Raw genomic sequence first — 23,586 nt, 5'->3', positions numbered from 1 at the left:
AGGGTTTAATTAGTAATCTTAATAAGTAAAAAATCCCAAAAATTTTCTTTGCCTTCTTCATCGTAAACACATTTCTTTACGAAATATTATTCGACGTACGACTTATCTTTCTATCTATGATCAGGGGCAAGTAACTCGTGGGTCACCTGCTTTTCAGCGGAACCATCTAGTCATCAACGCTGATGGATGGGTAGATCATGTGAAAGTAAAACTTCTAAGAAGGGATCAGGATCAGATCAAAGGTGAGTGATTTTGTAAGAACGGCATAATCATGTTATTCGCTCCGCGGAGCGAATCAGTTTGACATGCTTGGTTTATACGTGTTAACTATTGACTTTTTAATATGTTTTACGGCGTGACCGTGTTTGAGGGCGAAGCAAAAAAGTTTTGACATTAGTATCTATATCCAAAACAGGACAAAAACAACCCGAAGTTAGCACGCGGACGGAGCTGTATCAAAGCATCCTAATTTTTGGACATTTGATCCACCTGTATATTGAACGCGGGAAATATAACGCAATTGATGTAAACAGTACATTGTGACGTCATATTCAGCGTCGTTATTTAGCAAATTTACAAACAAAGCGTTTGAACCACAACAAAAAACATGGCGTTAATCGTGGAGTGATTATATATGATTAAGAAAATAAGATTTACATGCTTTTACGGATTTTATGTGTAACATCTCAGAACGACGTGAACTAGGGTAGACGAGATTCAAAATGGAGGAATACATGTCCACGCGCTAATATTCGAATCGACGCCATTGGTACCAAACTTTTCAAGTTCCATAGGTATGGTTTAATTTTTCATTATTTTCCTATATTTTCCTTTTAAACATGTATATATGTGTTACCTATAGGGAGAGCTCCGCTCTCACGGCCCTTCGGGCCGTGAGAGGGCTTCGCCCTCTATAATCATACTGAGTGTCATGCCCAGGGCTTTCAACAAATTTAAAAGTAGGAGGCTGAAATGAAAAAGTAGAAGGCAATCCAATGCTCGGTGCCCTTACGGCTGGGGGTCTGGCGGCCGCTCAAGGCCCCCAGAAGCTCTGGGGTAAATGACGCAAAATCCTGCATTCTGGCAGTTTCCTGGCACTTAAATGCTGCTTTGAAATTGTCGTTTTTTTGCCTGAAATTTTTACTTTTGCCATGAATCTATTGTTTCATATGTGAAATTTTCTGTTCATGCAAAGACTTAAAAAATTCAACATTGCAAAGTACTAATTTTGATGCAAAATGAAAAATAAAGTGCATCAAAATAACTACATGTAATTATTTTTTGCAATGCTGTATCAATTAATTTTTAAGTGTCTTTGCTTGAACAGAAACTTTCACTTTTATTTCTACATTTGTACTGAAAGTTTATAGGACTGAATTGTTTTGTAAGAAAGTTTCTACATGCAGAGAGTATTGTTGAAATGAACTAAACTGCATGTTTTGCTCACCCCAATATTTTTTTTTAAATAAAACCCAAACAATCTTTATTACAAATTAATAAGTAACATTTATATGACCTATAATTTTATTTTTCCACAAATTCAAGTTAACAGCTACAGATTTGTTGGTAACATAGCGAATTTGTGCTGAAAAATTCTACTTTCGATTTTATTTAATACCACATGGGCATTTGCAAATTAAAAAGAATAGCAAGTCTGAAATCTTTCCTGATTAAATTCTGTTTTCGCTTTAAAATTGTTGATTGATATCACGTATCACTTTCACTTCTGGCCTTTTTAAAGCCGAAACTGAACAGGGTATTTGTTCTCCTCATTCCGTCAACATCATTGATTTTTACGTTCAGGACTTGTTGTTATCTTTCGGAACTTCTCGTCTGTGTTGTCACGAATTGGGTAAATCCGAGGCTTTCCGACTATTGCAATTGACGTATTATTTTCTACACCAACAGACGACCAATCAGGTGCCGGTATTTACCTGAACTAAATTTAGCGCAAGTAAACACGTTTTTACATCCTGGTTGATACGGCCGCGATTTCTGAGTCTACTAAAGTTTGCAAGATGTTTAGAGTTTTATAAAAGTTTTTTTCCATTGGACATACATTTTTGTCACTAAAGTAGCCGGCACCTAATGTTACTATAGGCGGCGGAAATCCGCCGGCTACCGGCTACTTTTGAAAGCCCTGCATGCCTGTACTTCCAGGTTATTAAAAAACAATTGTAGCCAATAGATCAATCTCTTGATCTATATTGATGTTAAGTTATAGAGTATATTTTTGTACGGAGGCCCATGCATGTAATTTTTCATTAATCCTCTGTCTAAAGACAATGGCATTTAATATTTCTGCTTGCATAGGTATATACTTCGGAAGAAAGTCTCTAAAGGCGGAAAAGTGACCATCCTACAAACTTTGAAGAAAAAAAAGGAAAACCAAAACCATGGTCTTGACTGAATGCAAACGAGTAACTCACTGTTTGATAATTTAAGAAAAGTCACTTTACTTGAAAAGGTTGTTATTTATCATCATGACTTATAAGTGTATAATTTTCTTGAAAATTGAAAAATAATAAGGGTGGGTGTAAATTATGTAGTCCGGGACATATGTCCGATATTGATATTCGCCGATTAATCGTTATACGTTGGTTTTTCTTCAAATATCTTACTAAGTGTGTTTTAAGATGATCACCAAGACTCTTCATTGTGACTTTGGTGTATGGAAATTGCCCTTACCAAACTATACAGTCTGCGGCAACCTTGCGGCAAACTTACAGTAAACTAGCGGCTAACTATTTTGTTCACCAAACGCTTAAACACTAGTTTGCAGCCATTCGCCGGTAGCAGTGAACTTGTGGCGAACAAACATGAAGTTCGCTGCAAGTATACCATAAATCTTTCTTTACCATATATTTGTATCACAGGAGATCCAAATACTGCCTGGTAGCATGCCTAATTATAATATGATTACGGTGTGACCGTTGGGGCGAGCGCAGCATATCTGAATACATTTTCAAAAAATTTATATTGAAAACAAGGAAAACTGATCACTGTCTTGCTCTTCTCGCCAATGTAGGAACCAGTTTAGCGGGAAATGCAACGAGCGTGTTGTGACGTAGCCTGGTAGTTGTGACGTGACTGTTTACATTTCTTTAGACAATATTTTAAAAAGAAAAAGAAAGGGGGAAGAATTTGATTGTCATCCTTTCCTTTCAAATAAGAGAGGTTTGTAATACTCAAAGATTTTTTAAATTATTATTTTACGAATCGAACCATCCGCCATTTTGTACGAGGGACTTCTGGGATTGGCGTCAAAAAAAAATTCTTGTTAGAGGTTGAGATTTAGCTCGGATTATTTCCCGCGCTCTAGTCATTAGAGCTCGCAGTACGAGCCAGCGCTACATTGATTTTGCTTAGATATTGTTTGATATCATAACAAAAGAATTTTGAACCCGTTTTATGAATAGCTAGGTAAATGTTTTGAAGTGCACGTTTAGTACGGAAATTTAATTATAACTGATATATAAAGTATTATAATTTATATTAGGTATAAAATTATGAGCATTGAAATTGAATGGTCAAATTCTTTAAAGTTATTGGATTGGGTGTCGAAGTTTCCCCCCACTAATATTGAAAATTAAAATGTGTGAGCAATGTGCTTGCTGATTTTCAAGTTATTTTATTGGATGTAGACTGCTCATAAACCATCTACAGGTTTCTAATACAATGACACAATTTTTCCAAATGTAAAATTGTGTACACAGACTGAGATTTACTGCAAAGGGTTCATACATATTTCAAATAAAGATTTAGCAAAATGTATAATATCAAATGATAAATCTTATTAAGATTATAGCTCTTTAGAGGGTTCCATGTAGCAAGAACTGAACAATATAATTAAATTATACATACTTTACATGCTTGATTGACTTACTGTTAACAACCCCTATGCAATATCACTTTTGTTGATCCTTCCACGATATTATATATATATATGAATTACATTACATTTAACTTCTATGAACATTGTTATTAGATTATTTTGAGTTTGTAACGAAGTGATATTATTATCAGTGTTATAAATATTGATAATAAATGCCAGCCCTTACCTGAATTTCATCTCAGTCCGGTTCTTTATTAATATCTTAATTAACTGCGATGTCCCGAGGGAAAGGGGGATAAAAAGGCGTTTACTATATTAACCAGAAATAAGGGTACGTGTCTTGGGATTATCAACAGGGCACAATACTCAAAGGTTATATGTGTTTTAAACATAAACGAGGCGAAAACATGCAAAAACTGGAAATGCGTTTTCTTTGTAAAATTTGTGGGACTACTTTTACACCCTAAAGAATAAATAACAACCATCTATTAAATAATTGGGAAATTTTTATACGCCATGTCCGATATTGATATTTGCCGATTTATTGGTGTATGATAGTTTTTCTTTAAATATCTTACTAAATATATTTTAAGGTGATTAATAAGAGTCTTCATTGGGAATTTGGCGTATGAAAATTTCCCAACATGTCAGACAGAGAGAAACATTTCAAAAGAGTATTGTTTAAACAACAATTAATACATTGACAAAATTATAAACATATCGACAGTTTCTTTGTGTCTTACAATGCTAATATTATCCATTTTTCCTCTCTGTGTGAAAATTTTTCGCTCCAACTATTGACCTCACAATGGAGGAAAGTCAAACCTCGAATAAATATTTCTCTCCAATCTATGGCGTCTCTCATATATTTTTTTTAATGTTTCAGGAAGCTTAAATACACGTGTCATTATCACAGAACACTAATTTATTCATGTTTTTAAAAAATGTCGTATCCCACCGATTTATGACTCAGTGGGATCTTTTCACTTTGTTCGTTCATCACCGGATTTATTCGAAATTTCTTTAAAATTTTGTAGCCCTCGCATTGTAATTTTCTCGTGCTTTTAAACAAAGGGATTCTTTGAAACACCTTTTCTTGAAATATTTATTTCTTGCTCTTCCCAAAATCTTTCCGCCCCATAAATTTGGTGCTTACACCAATGTTTCTTGTTCATGGATTGATTTATGTAAGTTTTCGAACGATTCAGAAGGGCCTCTGTGGCCGAGTGGTTAGAGCATCGCGCTAAAAATCACACGGCCTCTCACCTCTGTTGGTGTGGATTCAAATCCCGCTCGTGCCAGTAAGTGAGAAAGTTTCCCAGTTTACTTTCGGAAGGTTGGTGGTGTCTTCCCAGGTACATCATATCTGGGTTCTCTCTTCCACAAATAAAAACTGGGCACCTCCAGATGACAGAAAAATTGTTGAGTGTGGCGGAAAACATCAAACAATCAATCAATCAATCGAACGATTCACATCAAATGTAAGCTGAAATTGATTCAAACTGAAGAGCGACTGATTTCCCACATACTGTAAGTATGCATTAAATACATTTATGACTCAATGTTTTGTTTTAATTGGCACAGAACAAAAAGGAAAAACAGAGTCTCTTTGAATACACATGGAAAACTCCAATTCGCCACCGTTTGATGAACTTTTGAAGGGATTACCAGATCCGCCCTCAGAGAGTCCAGGAAGAGATGGAGATAAATCCAAGTCTGTAAGGAGCCTATCATTATCATATAGATATTGTTTGTAGTTAATTAAGGGTAACATTGACAATTTTCACCCCATGAAGACCATTGTCAACCGAGGCGTGTGCTTTCTGTTCACAGAGGGTAACACTATGTTCTTCGAATGCTTCTCGACCAGTCAGATTCAAGTATTTTACATGAAAGTATAATCAAATTTATAAGTCCCATATTGAATCCAATGGAGACTACTAGTTTGCTATCTATCTCCATCTGTCACAACTTTTTAGGTCACTTCAAGTATCAGCTTTTCTGATTGCCTTTTGCCTGTTATTTGTCCGTCTGTCTGTCCGTTAAGAGCTGAAATGACACAATACATACAGTCCACTCCACTTTTATATTAAACTATCTGTTATATTGAAGCTTAAATAAATCCCCCGGTAGGGCCACTATTAAAAAATTGTTGGGCGTTAGCCGCCCGACCCTCTCAAAAGGTCGCCGACCCCAAAAAAATTATCGGTCCAACAGCGATGTTTTTTTTGGGGGGGGGGGTATTGTCCGGTGCGGAACAGAACCGAGTTCGAGCCGGGTTTTAGCCATCCGAGTCAGTAAAGCGTTTGACAGTCACCTTGCTTCGCTTCAAGCGCTTCCTTGATGGTTTGTTTCAAAATGTCCGACCTGAAGAGGACAAAATTGTACGCAACTTTATGCGTAAATATAGTTTAAAAACTCAAAGGAACGAGGCAAAGCCAATAGACTGCTTGAGTTTGACTCGGATTCAACTGCGGCTGACGAACGTATACACAACATAGAGCACATGTCAAAGTACATATCTGTTAAATTTATTTTCTTAAACTAACCCATTATAACAGATTCTATGCTAGTTGGAACCCCCAGGTTACACGATGCTTGCAATGCCTGGTTAATAGTTCATGCAGAAATGCATCTAACATTTATTTCAAAGCTTTTCTTAGAATTTGAAAAAAGATACAAAATCCATATTGTTTTCAATGTTTTAGACTGCTACTTTACATTTTATACCCAAGAAAAACTTTGAAATAAAATCCACTCATCATGCTTTTATGTTACTGAGCAGTACTTATATATTTCATTTAAAACTTACAAATCTACATAAAACAGTTATCACACTAGTTCCATGTGTCAGACATGTTCAATGGAATATATAACACTGCATGCCTACTAGCATAAAGCAGAGGATGACTAAGAACTAAAGGGTGCATACACAGAACAAAACAAAAGTGCAAAGCAAAACTAATTTTTATTTATAAAGTGGTGCAAAGTGGTGTACTGATGAATAGTGATGTTATATACAAAAGCAGATATATAAATATGATAGAGCTGAATATGATAAGGCTGGCACATATGTACAGTTAAAAGCATATTTAATTAATGACAAAGAACTTAGCTAATGAAGAGATATAATACAGAAACAAAATATACAGATATATGTAGACGATGTACAAAAAATTCCAGCAGCACTGATGTATGTGGGAGAACAATATTTAATGCACGAAAAAAAAAAATAATCTGACATTACCCCCAAAAAACAGCCTACCTAACTACCCATCATCAAAGGGGTAGGGTAGGCAAACGCCCAACAAACATTTTTTTAATAGTGGCCTAGTAATATTTGTGTAGTTCAGCGTTAGTTATATTGAACTTTGGTTTTAATGAACAATTCAGGTCAGTCCCCTGAATTTCATTCTATCCGGAGTAGACTGTAATTGCAATACTTGCGCCACAATTCAATATTTTCAATATAAAACATTTTATAGAACAAACAGTAAAATTACCTTAAAGTAAAGATTGGATTTAGATGATTCACAGTCACAATTTTAAAAACAAAATGTGTCCAAATTGCTTTATAGTAAGATGCCAATGAACTCCCAAGTTTAAACTGTTTAAGTTTCAGTATTTTATTTATATTTATTTCTCAGATCGTGGATGTTTTCAGTCGCTCCCTCTGATACATGTTAAATAAATGCACTAGGTCAAGCTCGATGTGTTTGATCTAATCAAATTTTTATATGCCCATCTAAGAAGATAATTATGAACTGTTGTATGAAATCCTTTTCATAATACATATGATAGCATCTATCGTATGTCTATTAGAATATATTCAGTTAATTACAAACAGTTTTCTACATTCTTATAAACTAAAAGGTTGTGTCTATTCTTCTCAATATTGGCAAATACCAAATTCTGGATTAGAAGTTCATTCTTAGCCCACTTAAGTGAGCTTTTCTGATTGCCTGTTGTCCGTTGTCTGTCTGGCTGTAAACCTCTTACATTTTCCACTTCTTCTCCAGAACCACTGGGCCAAATATAACCAAACTTGGCCAAAAGCATACTTGTGTGAAGGGCTTTTAAGTTTGTTCAAATGAAGGGCCATACCCCCTTCAAAGGGGACATAATCACAAAAATGCAAAAATAGAGTGGGGTCATTTAAAAATATTCTTCTCAAGAACCACTGGGCCTAGAAGAACTGAAATTTACATGAAAGCTTCCTGACATATTGCTGATTCAAGTTTGTTAAAATCATGGCCCCAGGGGGTAGGTTGGGGCCACAATAGGGGATCAAAGTTTTATATAGAAATATATATAGGGAAAATCTTTTTAAAATCTTCTCAAGAACCTCTGAGCCAGAAGAGCTGAGATTTACATAAAAGCTACCTAACATAGTGCAGATTCAAGGTTGTTCAAATAATGACCCCCATGGGTAGGTTGGGGCCACAATAGGGGATCAAAGTTTTACATAGAATCTTTAAAAATCTTCTTTCAAGAATAACTGAGCCAGAAGAGCTAAGATTTACATGATCCTGACATAGTGCAAATTCAAGTTTGCTCAAATCATGTCCCCCGGGGATAAGTTGGGATCACAATAGGGGTTCATGATTTACATACAAATATATGTAGGAAAATCTATAAAAATCTTCTCAAGAACCATTGGGCCAAAGAAATTGACATTTACATGAAAGTTTTCTGACATAGTCATGATAGTGCAGATTCAACTTTGTAAAAATCATGGCCACCAAAGATAGGGTTGGGTCACAATAGGGACTAAGGTGTAACATGCAAATATTGGAAAGTCTTCAGATATGGGCCAAGGTGACTCAGATGAGCGATGTGGCTCATGGGCCTTTTGTTCTGATTGTTGATACAGATATAATGCACTGGAATTTTGTCATCACTGTTCGTCATCTTTGTACCTTAAAAGGGCATACCCAACAATTGTTATTATAAAAGCATCAATGATGAGAGTAAAGATATTTTATGAGACGATTATTAAAATATGTTTTAGCTCAAAGTTAATGTTTGCCATTTAGGTTTTAGAGTATTTAGATATGGAGAAACATTTTTTCTGGAAAGTTGATCATGGCTAGTAGGTGTAAGTTCAGGTCTAGTAAAAATCATTTGAAGTAGCCCGACTGGTCTATTGCTAAAAAATAGTAAATACCAAACCCTGACTTTGTTGCTCAAGAGAGACATGTGATCCATAGGTTGATTGTTTTGCTGTTTTCCGCCACACTCAACAATTTTTCAGTTATCTGGTGGCGCCCAGGTTTTAGTAGCTCACCTGAGCTGAAAGCTCAAGTGAGCTTTTCTGATCGCCTGTTGTCCGTCATCCGTCCGTTCGTCTGTAAACTTTTTACATTTTCGACTTCTTTTCTGGAACCACTGGGCCAATTTCATCCTTAGGTGAAGGGCTTTCAAGTTTTCTTTCCAAATGAAGGGCCATGTCACTTTCAAAGGGGATATATTTACAGAAATGCAAAAATAGGGTGGGCCATTTAAAAATCTTCTTCTCAAGAACTAAATAGGCCAGAAAAGCTGAAATTTACATGAAAGCTTCCTGACATAGTGCAGATTCAAGTTTGTTCAATGTATGGCCCCCAGGGGTAGGTTCGGGTCACAATAGGGGATGATGGTTTTTACATACAAATATGTAGGAAAAATCTTTAAAAATCTTCTTCTCAAGAACCATTGGGCCAAAGAAGTTGACATTTACATGAAAACTTTCTGACATAGTGCAGATTCAAGTTTGTTATAATCATGGCCTCCAGGGATAGGTTGGGGCCACAATAGGGACTAAAGTTTTAAAATGCAAATATATATGGAAAGTCTTCAGCTATGGGCCAAGGTGACTCGGGTGAGCGATGTGGCCCATGGGCCTCTTGTTGGTGGAATAGAGAACCCAGATACAATGTACCCTCTGAAAGTAAACTGGGAAACTTTCTCACTTACTGACGCGAGCGGGATTCGAACCCGCACCAAACAGAGGTGAGAGGTTGTGTGATTTTGAGTGCGATGCTCTAACCACTCGGTCATGGAGGCCCCCATGATCCTTAGAACTTTGAAACAGTAAAGGATAAAACTTTGTATTTGCATGTACAGAGTGTAGCATATATGTGTATAATGTGGGGATTGAGCCGAGACTTATGGGTTTTTTTTTACTGTTAGGGGGCCATGGAAGTCTCACGAACATGGACTGGATGGATATGGAGACAAATGATGTACTTAGTTAATCCGGTACTTTCTTTACTGTCCTTCAGACCGTCTAAAGTAAGTTAATATACTATAAATTTTGAAATTATGGGTCATATAGATATAATTTCTTTTTCTTCAACATTAAGTCACTGTGGCCTTTGATTAAGACGATATGGCAAAATCCTGTCTGACTGGTAACTGGACAATTAATTTGGTGTAGAATCATTGTGTTGGTGCACTTTTAAATTATTGAAAGATTGATTCATTGATGTTTTCCGCCACACTCAAGAATTTCCCAGTTATCTGGTGTCGCCCAGTTTTTATTGGTGGAAGAAAGAACCAAGATACAATGTACCTGGGAAGAGACCTGACCGACCTTCCGAAAGTAAACTGGGAAACTTTCTCACTTACCGGCGCGAGCGGGATTCGAATCGTGATTCAAAACGTGAGAGGCCATGTGATTTCGAGCGCGATGCTCTAACCACTCAGCCACGGAGGCCCCTTTTTATTGAAAGAAGGTGATGAAAAGTTTTATTCATAACGTTATAATGATAATTGGCAATAAGTGGGGGTGGCTTTATAACGATGTGGGGGGGGGGGGGGGGGTGTAGCAATATATCAAGGGAGCTATGTATTTGGTCTACTTTATTGAATGAGGTACAGTCTCTGATTAGCTACACAGTATACTAGGCATATAGTTAACTTTCCTAAAACAGACCAAACTCACTTCAATGTACATGTAAACAAGAGAGATTTTATGTTCACAATTGTATCTTGTTCTTTTTACAAAAGATAATCCCTTGGACCAGAGCAGGACCACAATAGTTTGGATTTATGTATGAACAAATATTCATATGATTACTATGTCCCTCAACAACAGTTATAGACTAATACAACTATGCTGTTAAGCGTTTCCAACCACTCACTCGATCCATTCAAAAAACCATTAAGTATCATCTTTGTAATTATACCCCCCGAACGAAGTTCAGGGGGTTATATAGGAATCACTCTGTCCGTCCGTCCGTCCGTCTGTCTGTCTGCATATATGTGTCCGGGCCAAAACTTCTTTGTTCTTTGACATAGACATACCATATTAGGCACACAGGTGGATCACCATGAGACAATGTGTCGAGTACCTTCATGACCTCTATATGACCTTGATCTCAAGGTCAAAATTAAAGGTTTTTTACAATGGATTCGTGTCCGGGCCATAACTTATTTGTTCTTTGACATAGGCATACCATATTTGACACATGAGTGTATCACCATGAGACGATGTGTCGGGTACCTTCATGACCTCTATATGACCTTGAACTTTGACCTCAAGGTCAAAATTGATTATAGGGTTTTGACATAGTCATACCATAAGACATGGGTGTATCACCATGAGACTCTGTGTCATGTACATTCGTGACCTCTTTATGACCTTGACCTTTGATCTCAAGGTCAAAATTGTAGGTTTATACCATGGATTTGTGTTTGGACTATATCTTCCATTTTCTTCTACAAAGGCATACCATATTTTTACACTCAGGAAAGAGGTAATTTATACCTATTAACAACACCCTTTGGGAGATTTGGGTAAGTGGGGGGTATTCTTAGTGAGCATTGCTCACAGTACCTCTTGTTGTTACAAACGTTGCCAGTTTGAGCGTATAATGTTATAAATCTTAAAATGAACGCCAAAGGTACAGTCTTACGATGAGCATGTTGCAATTAATGCAAATGATTGATAAGCATGCAAAGTGATAGCTCACAGGATCACTATGATGTGAAGTTCTTTTAATGTGCATGTATATTTTCAGATCAACAAGAACAAATCAGACGATACTCTTGATAGCAAAGTTGACCTCTTATTAACAAAGGTAGATTTTCAAGATAGGTATGAAATTAAAGCAAAACTTGGAGGAGGAGACTATGGAAGAGTGTATAAAGCAACAACAAAGTATCGTGGCAAGGAAATGGAGACTTTGGCCCTAAAAATCATATGTGAAGATGAAAAGCTTTGCTCATCGACCACTTTAAATGAAATTGTGCAAAATATCAATATCTGTGGACGGTCTGAACAGTATGAACAATCAAGATGCCCATATGTGGTTACCTTTTATAGTCACAGGGAATTTACTTATAGTCCATATCACTATCTTTGTATTGAAATGGAAATCTGTGATGGAGGGACTTTGTACAGGTCACCCCATCATCAAGATAAATATGACGATGATGAATTTAGAAAAGGACTTCTGCTTCAAGCCATATCAGGATTGGATTTCATACACAGTTGCAATTTAGCACACTGGGATATCAAAGGAGATAACATATTCTTCAAAAGCCCCAACGACCACACTATCAAATATGGTGACTTTGGTTTGACAAAAAACAGCACAAGCTCACAAGCTTCGGATTTGATGGATCTTGGGAGAACTTTACTTAAACATGTCTTTCTGAGAAAACACAATTTGTCTGGAGGAGAACTCGAGTTTAGAATTGAGTATCTGTTGCTTGAAAATAAAGTTTCCAAAAACATTCGAGAGGCACTAGAGGGGCTTACATTTGGACGTATGAAATTGGCAGATGCAGAGAGAAAAATAAAGGATATAGATGGTAAGATTATGTTTCCTGTAAACAAAGTTTGGAGAAAATGATGGAATCACCATGTTTGTTCATCCAATTATTTTTATGTCCCCAGAATCAAAGACTGAAGGGCTGTAAAATTTTGGCCTGTGCTCGGCGCTTGCGACCTTTGAGCAGAGAGGGATCTTTATCGTGCCACACCTGCTGTGACACGATACCTTGCTTTTTGCGGTCTCATCCGAAAGACCGCCCCATTTAGTCGCCTGTTACGACAAGGAAGGGGATACTCAGGGTTTGACACTAAGGCATGTCCGACCGACCAAGTCTACTAAATGATAGGTCCAGTCGGGTAAATTGTCGATTTACTAGTCCGACTGGTCGTGTTGAAATAACTGTAAAGAGTTTGCGAACAATTTTGAACAGCATGATGACATAATCTCTATTTTTAGTTCTAATAAGTCGCGGTCGGAAGTGATGTTCTACGACATCTACACAATGTTAATGTGTGTAAAGTTATGTTTTGGATAAATAGATTTTAATCATTGAATTCATTTTCATTTTTAAAAAAACAGTTCATTTTAATTGATTTGAATATAAGAAAGTGTTTATCAAATTAATAAATTACGTTGTAAACAGCAATTTTTCGGTGTTTACATATGAGTGGGAATGTCTATATTCAAATACGACTTCTCGTCCTCAATGAAAGCAAAAGGTGTCCCAAGAAAGAGAAAAAAGGAAAAGGTTGGGAAGAAACAAATCAGGCTTATGAAATAGAAATTCAAAAAAACTGGTTGAGGTCATTTTATTCTAAATGTACTAAAGAATTTTCGTGCCGGATAAAATTTAAAGAAACAGAAAATGTGTTTGAAAATAAAAGCATCAAATTGAATGACAAGACTGAAGATTTTTTTAAAAATTGAAAACGGTTTAGTTCAAACTTAAAATTTGTCATTTGAATTAAGTATTCAAATATGGAAAAACTATCAGATTTTTTTCTGGAAAGTTAGCCAGGGCTAGTGGATGTAAGGTCAGGTCTAGCCAAAAGCACTTTTATTCCGTTTGTGAGTAAAACGTCCAGAGTTTACACATCGATAAACTCTTCAAAAAGAATGTTTAATCCTATAATAAACTACACCCTGATCAGGATATATCCTCTAGGTTCAATATCTATTCATGTTCTACATGTTCTATATACAGATTGTGCTTATGATTCTTTGTAATGTCTACCTCTTCTATTTCATTCATTGTTTAGGTGCAACTTTACCGACAATCAACACTAGCAGTACCGAATCTAACATATGTAATTTAAGAACAGTGAAAGAAGTACGTGAAGTGGACCCGTTTTATCCAAAAAAGAGCAGTGGAGAGCTTTTGCAACCTGAAGACCTGATTCATTTTGTTATAGTGTATTCAAATTCCAACTACACCGATGTTGAAAGCTTTAAAAATTGGTTCCAAGGCCTTATAGGAGATAATCGTGGAACTATGGTCAAACTCTATGATAGTGAAGAGTTTCCAGCTGATGTAGTGCGATCAGTAAAAGAAATTTACAACAGAGCCATTTTTGTCTTATTCTACCTCACAGTAGAATTTACTGAGGATCGTTTATCAACTTTTTTCAATGATGAAGGAATGGGTCAAACGACACTCAATGGTGCAACTACTCGCCAAGAACACAAGAACAAGTATTCAAATCTTGCACTGGAACACAAACAAGATTGTAGACGACCAATTCAGACTATGCCTCCAGAAAGTTATGAAACTCCAGTTGGATTAACCACTGTAAAACCAATTGATTATTACAACATTAAAAACCAAAAGGAACACCTGGAAAAGAGTTTGAAAGAACTAGGGGAAACTGCTAGAAGAAGGTTCGAGGACAGAAAGAGAGCTATGTTTAAATGCCTATACCATGAGAATGAGAACAAATATTTTTCAAGTACACTTGAAAATTCATTGTCTTCTTTACAGGTATGTGGTCATTTCAGTTTGAATATATTTCTTAAATAGTACCAGATTTTGAATGACTTGACTGCAGAAAAAGTTGCTACCAAATGCATTGCAACATGTGAGTCATGTTTATATTTTTTTTTCGTAATAGACATCAGCTGTGTCCTCTTTGTCAACTGAAGACCAATCAAACAATGGAGATAACAGGCAGTCACAAATCAATGAAGGTAAGGATGGAAACATCTATTACACATTACACTAAAATTTTGACTAAATAATTTAGATCCTGAAATTTAGTTCTCACATTGTAGTGCCAAAATATTAAGTTGGAACATTTTGAACATTTACCAACAGAAAAATAAATCATTAGAAATACAAATTATATATTTTTTTCATATAGCCATATTTTTATGTGGAAAGAACAAAGACATTTGTGTGCATACATTACACTTGTACTCTGTAAAACATGCAGCTTCAGTATTGGACATAGAGTTCTTTAGCATAATGACTCACAACAATGTAATCCTTTAGAATTATGTACCCTGCAAAATTTAATATATACTTTTAGATACGATTTCTAATTCTGTCTCTATGGCCGTGTTTATTAATGCCCATATCCTATATTTGAGGTGTTTAAAAGGGATATTTTTAAACATTCCATTAGTTTAGATAGAAAATACAAGTATGGCCAATTGACACTTGGTTTCCATGGCAACCAGGCCCAAGCATCACAACATTATGGTTATCTATGGTGTATCAACACATTATAAATACTTTCTCAAAGTATCATCATTTCTCATCATATATCATGGCCACATCATTTTGATCATTGCATATAACTGGTATTAAGAGAGTGTATTGTGACGTCATTTTATTTACTCTTAGCTTCAACAGGGTTTACGGACAGAAATTTACACCCGGCTTGTTAGCCAATCAAATTTCGTCGTACAATGTATATTTTTTTCTTTTAGCAGAAGAAGATTGCAGCATGACTGAAAGTAGATCTGGAACTGCTGTAAGGGACAACGGTACAAAACAAATGATAAATCTGTTGAAAACTGTTACTTTAAAACCCAAGGTTAATTGAGCTCGCAAATCAGCCTCAAAAGACAAAAATCCTATCGCATATTTACCGGTACTATTATCATCAACCTTTAGGATAAAAAAGTCTTCCCGTGGGGATCCGGGTTAGAATAGGTCCTCGGCACCCCTTGCTTCAAGTTGCTTGCCATAAAAGGTAGGTAAATGGGAAGGTCCCTTGCTAAAGATTGCAAAGTCCAAGGTCCCGTGCCAAACGGCACGATAAAAATCCCTCCCTGCTCAATGGCCATAAGCGCCAAGCATAGGCCTGAATTTTGCAGCCCTTCACCGGCAGTGGTGACGTGTCCATATGAGTGAAATATTCTTGAGAGGGATGTTAAAGAATATTCAATCAATCAATCTTAAGAACCACTACACCAGATAAATTGAATTTTTTATGAATGCTTCCTGACATAATGTAGATTAAAGTTTATTCAAATCATGGCCCATGGAGAGAGAGTTGGACCACTATAGGGGATCATTTTTTTTATTGTGATGTATAGCATAAATCTTCTCAAGAATAACTGGGTCATGATTCTACTCATATTAATATCCATGTAATGCAGATTCAAACTTGTTCAAATTGTTTAAAAGCACCTTCTTTGATGCTACTGATACTAAATTGAAACTAAATGGATATTTATTATGAGCAGGTAACCCTTTACCAAAATTGTAATTTGATGATCTCAGGGGTAGGGGTGGGGCCAGAAAGGTCAAAACTGCCAAATATTGACCAATTTTCAAAAATCTTCTCTACTGGGCTACAATCACATACCTTTACGAAAAACTAAATGCATAGTAATGTTGAGCAAGAAGATCTCTACTAAAATTGTAAATTATAATATCTTGAGAACCCTTTGCTTGACAGACATACATCAAACTTGTTACACAGGTACATCTTTAGCAGAAAATGACCCCTATTGATTTTGAGGTCACCTGGTAAAAGGTCAAGGGTCAAACTGGACATAGGAATATACTGTTTGCTCAATATTTTGAGATCCCTTGCTTGACAGGCATCAGACTTGGTACACTGGTACATCTTGAGTAGTAGATGACCTCTATTGATTTTGAAGTTACCTTGTCAAAGGTCAAGGGTTAAACTGAACACAGGCTGTCGAGCGGCCCTAAAATTCCTAATTTTTTTCAGTTTTGCTAAAATTCTTAAAAAAATGTAAAATTCAAAGGGAAATCCTAAAAAAGCCCTTATTTTTCATGTCAATTCCTACTTTTTTATCAGTCTTGAAAAATCAAAATGCATTCATACAAAATGTGTGTTATTAACGTAGATTGCAGTTCTTATTCAGATAATGCTGATGCAGTGAAAGGCAGTTGACCTGTGGATCCATGTGTCAAGCTTGTTTATTGGTTGTGACTTTGTGATAAAGAGTTGAGATTTTAGGTTATAGCCAATAATAGATGAGACCATGGAACACTGGAATACGCCCTTCCTGTACTTGCATCTTATTTGTGTGTCATGTGAGTTTCTTTATTGTCAAATTTGACAAGGTAAGTCCTTTTAAATAATTAAAACTTCCGCAATTTGGTTAAAAATTCCTAATTTTAGCCCTAATTTAGCCCTAATTTTTTTAAATTTTACCCCTAAAATTTGCCCTTATTTTTTGTCCAAGGGTGCTGGACAGCCTGTGAACATAGTAATATATTGTCTCCTATATTTTAAGAATCATTTGCTTGATTGACACCAAACTTGGTACACTGGTACAGCATAAGGTGTAGGTGACACCTATTCATTTTTAGCTCACCTGAACCGAAGGTTCAAGTGAGCTTTTCTGATCGCTTTTTGTCCATCGTCTGTCTGTCTATCTGTCTGTCTGTCAGTCCGTCTGTCTGTAAACTTTTCACATTTTAGACTTCTTCTCCAGAACCACTGGGCCAAGTTCAAACAACCATGGCCAAAAGCATCCTTGGGTGAAGGGCTTTCAAGTTTGTTCAAATGAAGGGCCATGTCCCTTTCAAAGGGGAGATAATCACAAAAATGCAAAAATAGGGTGGGGTCATTTAAAAATCTTCTTCTCAAGAACCACTGGACCAGAAGAGCTGAAATTTACCTGAAAGCTTCCTGACATATTGCAGATTCAAGTTTGTTCAAATCATGGCCCCCGGGGGTAGGATGGGGCCACAACGGGGGATCAAAGTTTTACATACAAATATATAGGGAAAAACTTCTTCTCAAGAACCACTGCGCCAGAAAAGCTGATTTTTACATGAAAACTTTGACATAGTGCAGATTCAAGTTTGTTCAAATTTTGGCCCCCGGGGGTAGGATGGGGCCACAAGGGGGATCAAAGTTTTACATACAAATATATAGTTAAAATCTTTTTCTCAATAACCACTGAGTCAGAAAAGCTGATATTTACAAGAAAACTTTCTGACATAGTGCAGATTCAAGTTTGTTCAAATCATGGCCCTCGGGGGGTAGGATGGGGCCACAAGTGTGTGTGGGGGGGGGGGGGGGTGTCAAAGTTTTACATACAAATATAGGAAAAAGCTGTAAAAATCTTCTTCTCAAGAACCATTGGGCCAAGAAGTTGACATTTACATGAAAGCTTTCTGACATAGTGTAGATTCAAGTTTGCAAAGGGTAGTTTGGCCCATAATAGGGACTAAGGTTTTATATGCAAATATATATGGAAAGTCTTCAGATATGGATCAAGGTGACTCAGGTGAGCGATGTGGCCCATGGGCCTCTTGTTAGGTCACATGGTCAATCCACATAGGAAGATATTGTCTGCTCAACATTTTGAAATAGTTTGGCACTACTATCAATTTAATGATGCATGTGTATAACCCTTTTCAATTTTGCAGTATGGTGGGCATGTACATGTTTTACAAACAGTTCTTGTTAACTGTTTGATATCTACGATTCCAATTTTTTTTTTTTCAAATTTAGTATGAAGGATCTTTGGGACAAGGGGTGCATACATTGTAAATTTCAGGGTTCCTGCTCCCCAAAGTTCTTAGGGGAGTGACCAAAACTGCCAAAATTTGACAAATTTTCAAAACTCATCTCTTAAACCGCTGTGCACGTGTAAGAAAAACTAAGTGCATAGTGATGTAGACCAGTAAGGTTTCTACCAAAATCGTTAATTTCATGATCCCCATGGTCGAGGTTCTGACTCCATGGAGGGAGTATTCGTTCTGTTAGGACAGTTTTAGTTGAACATACCGGTAGATGATAACGCCAAACTAACTACTGAACTTTATCACAAACGTGATAACTTCATTTTCTCCATTGTCAACTTCCCATATTTATGTAGCAATATATCCACTATCACCTGAATATGGTATTTATGTTTCTCTACTGATTCGACACGGAAGAGAATGTTTTGTGTGTGTTCAATTTTTCAATAGAGGCAAACTACTGAAAAATAAGTTGAAGTTTCAGGGATTTAAACACTAATGCTTAAATTCAGGATTTTGCAATCTACAATGGTCATTTATGATTATAGCGATCCAATTTACAAATACAACCTGTCATTAGGTTGAATGATGTATGATGTGTTTCATTCGAATTGTTAGGCCGTTCTTTAACTACCGGGGTATTGGTTTTGACTGCGGATTACTCCTTTTACCTGAGCAAGATATAGGGCTCACAGCGTGTGTGACCGGTCGACAGGGGATGCTTACGCCTCCTAGGCACCTGATCCCACCTCTGGTGTGTCCAGGGGTCCATGTTTATTTTCCTCTAAAATGTTGTTCTTTTAAATTATAGGAATTGTGAGTTTGATCATGATTCGTTACTTCACATATAATTTTAATTTAATTTAAATTTGTTATCAAGGGTGGAATAACTTGTTGAATTTTGTGTTCAAAGGCCAAGATCACAATTGGACTTCATCGAAAAATTTACTGATTGCCTACATTGCGAGGTAATGCCCCTTTTTGCGGAGTGCTTGCTCATTATTATTAATTTTTTTTTTTTTTTTTTTTTTTTTGGCTTTTCAGATCTAGAGATGGTGTTTGATTCCCTTTCACGTAAGCTTCCTGGACCTGATCTTTGTCAATTCAGTATCTTACTTTTGGGAGATTCAACAGAAACGTGGAACAACAAGTATATCCCAGAAAATTATTTCAGAATAATGTATGTTTGGAAATGCAAGAATCCAGACATCAATCACAAGGAGAAAATAAAAGAGGTTCTTGGACAAATGGAGAGGGAGGATTTAGTTGATGAAATGGATTCCTTTTCTATAGGTGCCAGTTTTCACCATAGTGAAGAAATAGTGGGACCAACAGAAGTTGTTGACAGTAAAGACTTTATCGTGATGTGTAATAACATGGCTCGTGAATACGTACACGTAGTGCGTTTTCTTGGACTTCAACAAAAACATATTGACCAGGTAGAATGTAACTTTCCGTACATTAAAGATCGGATACTCCAAACCCTCAAGAAAGTCAAAGAAAAGAGGCGAGTAACTAGACAGCAATGTTGCATTGCCTTACACTATGCCGATCAAGCTCATGTGATTGACCTTCTTAACAAAGAATGGACCAGACTGTGATGATGAAATATACGAGGACTACACAATTTTGTTCTTGCTTTACAAAACGTTTCACTATTTCGGAGAGCCTCAATGAACTTTGCTCGAAATATTCAATGGAGCACCCTTATGGCATCGGTTGGTAAGCTTAAAACCAAAAAAAAAATTGTAGTCTGCGGTGTAAATACGTCTGTAGATTTAGTGTAGTTGTAGTAGAGGTGTATTTATATGTAGTTTTTGTTGTTTTGTTAATATTGGTCACATTATATAATTCTTTTTGTTTGTCTTGAAGAAGAGACAGATCCTCCTGAAAATTTGACAATCTGGTTGTTCGTGTCTTTGGTCACTTTAATGCGTTGTATTATTATTTTACCTTGCATTCACAGTTGTCGGAACTTTGTGTGTGTATATATATGTGTGTGTGTGTATATATTTATGAGCAGGGAAATGAAATTGTACATTTATTCTCGGGAATGACTATGACTTTGTGTGTATATATATATGTGTGTGTGTATATTTATGAGCAGGGAAATGAAATTGTACATTTATTCTCGGGAATGACTATGACTTTGTGTATATATATATATATGTGTGTGTGTATATTTATGAGCAGGGAAATGAAATTGTACATTTATTCTCGGGAATGACTATGACTTTGTGTATATATATATATATGTGTGTGTGTATATTTATGAGCAGGGAAATGAAATTGTACATTTATTCTCGGGAATGACTATGACTGTGTGTATATATATATATGTGTGTGTGTATATTTATGAGCAGGGAAATGAAATTGTACATTTATTCTCGGGAATGACTATGACTTTGTGTGTATATATATATGTGTGTGTGTATATTTATGAGCAGGGAAATGAAATTGTACATTTATTCTCGGGAATGACTATGACTTTGTGTATATATATATATATATATATATATATGTGTGTGTGTGTGTGTGTATTTATGAGCAGGGAAATGAAATTGTACATTTATTTTCGGGAATGACTATGACTTTGTGAAATTAAAAATGATACATGTAACACACAATGATTTGAAAGGTGCCTTCCATTGGTAAATTGGATAACATTCAAATCGATAAGTCAAAACTAAAAAATTACAAAAGGTTGAAGGAGATTGGCAACTCTGGGTATTGTGTGGAAATTTCATATCGTGATATATTGTGATATGATCTGATCTTATCAATGACACGTGGTTATACTATTGAAGGTGTGACACGTCTCGTGTTAATTTCCCTAAAGGTGTTGCATGAAAGATTGAAAAATTTAAGTTATTCAAATATATGATAAAACCAAGTATTATACCTCATAAAAAGTAAAACAATCTGATTGGCCGAGGTCACGTGATCGTCGTGTTTGCCCTGCAAGGAAACATCGTGTTCCACCCCTTTGGAATGAGAGTACCAAACCCCCGTATGCGTAACCCGGACGGAGTTTACCCATAAATGTCTAGGTGTTGCGTGATTGGCTAATATCAAGAGTGAAATTATTTGGAATTGAAAGAAATATTATAGAGGTTCAAATTAATTGTCAGGATGAAAAATTATCGCACAAAATCGAGAAATGACTGGGGAAATTATCATGGTAGGGGTGTGCTTAAAATGAAGTGTGTAATTTACTGCAGATTGCTATGTGTTGTAAAAAAGTACAAATATGACCTATAAAAGGCACGGGACCCTATATATTTTTTGTCATTTTTTATCAACACTTGGAATGAACTTTGAAATGTTTGCGGTCATTTGTTTAAAATCGATATAGTTAATTAGTGAGAGGGCCAAAGGTTAACATTGAGGTCTATGGGAAATGAATTGGTACTCTTTTCCCCTTTGGATATCTCGTTTCACTTTCGTGTCCAGTTAAATGAACAAGCCCGAGTGTTCCGAATGATGCAGGCAACAACAAACACACAGCCTCGTGCATTTCCATATATTCAACGTCAAGGTAAACGAAGTTTATTGTGACCTCACAATAAGTTCGAGTTATTGTACTTTGATAGTTCGTAAGGCACACAATATGCGGGTCTCTGATATACATTTTTAAAAATAGCTTGGTTTTGGTTGGTAGAAAAAGCAAGCAAGTAAATCAGCATCCATTGTGAATGGAAAACAAAAACCGGTTATCATATCACTCTAATTCGTTGTTTGTACCTCCTAATACATTGACAGCGCGGTGTTATTGTTAAGGCAATCTCAGCTACATACAGTGTATAGTTGAGCGGACTCCAATTTCAAATTTATTTTTTGTAGTCTTGCTTTGTTTCGTTATAATAAACAATTTATTGCATGACTGTTCGGGAGATATGAATATTTATTCACCCTCAGGGAATAAGATTTTTCTTGGGTGAATAAATATTCATATCTTCCTCACTATCGTGCAATAAATGTATATTGGAAAGTATGTCTTGATTCAATAATTTTTGAAAATAAGTTTAAAAGACCTGTATTGACAAAATTAGCCAAAATATTTCAATTTTAAATCGAGCAATAAACGATTTATATGATTTTTAGCATTAAAATGAAGGGGTATCCCCGAATTTCAAAAAACTGCCTCCGTGAAACAAAATAAATTTAGAATGAACATGGTCTTCGAGTTTTCCTCTAAAAAAAAACTGTCGCTTTGAAATTTTGTTTCACAGGGCATTTTTTTTTTTTTTTTTTTTTTTTTTTTGGAAATTTAAAACAATCGAAACGGCTTCATGGTATTATTTTCAACTTCACATATACGTTAATTTTCCACAGTAATGTATGGTCTACTGCGTGGTTCAGTGGATAAGATCGTCGACTCTTATTATTAAAGATGATTCAATTTTCAAAACGACAGAGTTCGACTCCCTTACGTACACACATTTTTGTTGTTGTTCATATTCAGATTTTGTTTCCCTTAAAACTTCTAGTTTTTATAAATGTTTCATGTCAAATCTCTGTTTATTACCATGTACCGAGTTTGAAATAAACTGTCAACTTGGACACTGTTTAGTTTGTGAGTAGGACTCTCAACACACACGCGGAATACAGCATGCAATACCTGTGTTTTAATAGTCAAGGCTGCTAACGAGAACTGTTCTTTTTTCTGAATGAAAGTTGTTGACAAAGGCATGGTGTCTTTTACGAAAAACTGTTTTGAACTTCGCAATGCTTTGGAAGAAAAACGTTAAGGCCAAACAAGGTAAATAACCGTTAAACAGTTTGAGTCTATATTAATTCCAGTAGCAAATTGCTATGTTGAATTAATTTTTACAGGTCAACTAGGCTGAAGTGCATGTACTTTGAATAATGCTGAACTTTATTAATGCGTATTAAACTTCCCATATTTATACCCCCGAACGAAGTTCAAGGGGGGGGGGGGGGGTATATAGGAATCACTCTGTCCGTCCGTCTGTCTGTGCATATTCGTGTCCGGGCCATAACTCCTTTGTTCTTTGACTTAGGCATACCAT

At 36.0% G+C, this 23,586-nt stretch overlaps 1 protein-coding gene across 7 annotated transcripts; it reads left to right on the top strand.

The window, feature by feature from the left end:
• Positions 1-127: 127 nt before the first annotated feature.
• LOC125661084 (uncharacterized) lies at positions 128-23,116 on the top strand. Of its 7 annotated transcripts, none has more exons than XM_056146793.1 (8): positions 128-242; positions 5,420-5,553; positions 10,007-10,075; positions 11,839-12,634; positions 13,857-14,575; positions 14,706-14,781; positions 15,526-15,582; positions 19,598-23,116. In XM_056146793.1, exons 2-8 carry the CDS (start codon positions 5,455-5,457, stop codon positions 20,152-20,154), a joined length of 2,373 nt encoding a protein of 790 aa, XP_056002768.1. In that variant the 5' UTR covers positions 128-242; positions 5,420-5,454; the 3' UTR covers positions 20,155-23,116. The 7 variants fall into 7 exon arrangements, with proteins under 7 accessions (XP_056002768.1, XP_056002767.1, XP_056002766.1 ...); XM_056146792.1 differs by having other exon boundaries at positions 10,007-10,108; positions 15,529-15,582; XM_056146791.1 differs by having other exon boundaries at positions 10,007-10,108.
• The last annotated feature ends 470 nt before the right edge of the window (positions 23,117-23,586 follow it).

Source organism: Ostrea edulis, chromosome 8 (genome assembly GCF_947568905.1).
Source record: "Ostrea edulis chromosome 8, xbOstEdul1.1, whole genome shotgun sequence".
Classification (NCBI taxonomy): Eukaryota; Metazoa; Mollusca; class Bivalvia; order Ostreida; family Ostreidae; genus Ostrea; species Ostrea edulis.
This window is presented reverse-complemented; position numbering and strand designations above follow the sequence as displayed.

Bases quoted from the DNA above. Each gene is read 5' to 3' on its own strand.
- LOC125661084 (XM_056146791.1), top strand. From the start codon at position 5,455: ATGGAAAACTCCAATTCGCCACCGTTTGATGAACTTTTGAAGGGATTA. The intron at 10,109-11,838 runs GTAAGTTAATAT...GTATATTTTCAG, and splicing joins TGTCCTTCAGACCGTCTAAA to ATCAACAAGAACAAATCAGA. The intron at 15,583-19,597 runs GTACAAAACAAA...TTGGCTTTTCAG, and splicing joins AACTGCTGTAAGGGACAACG to ATCTAGAGATGGTGTTTGAT.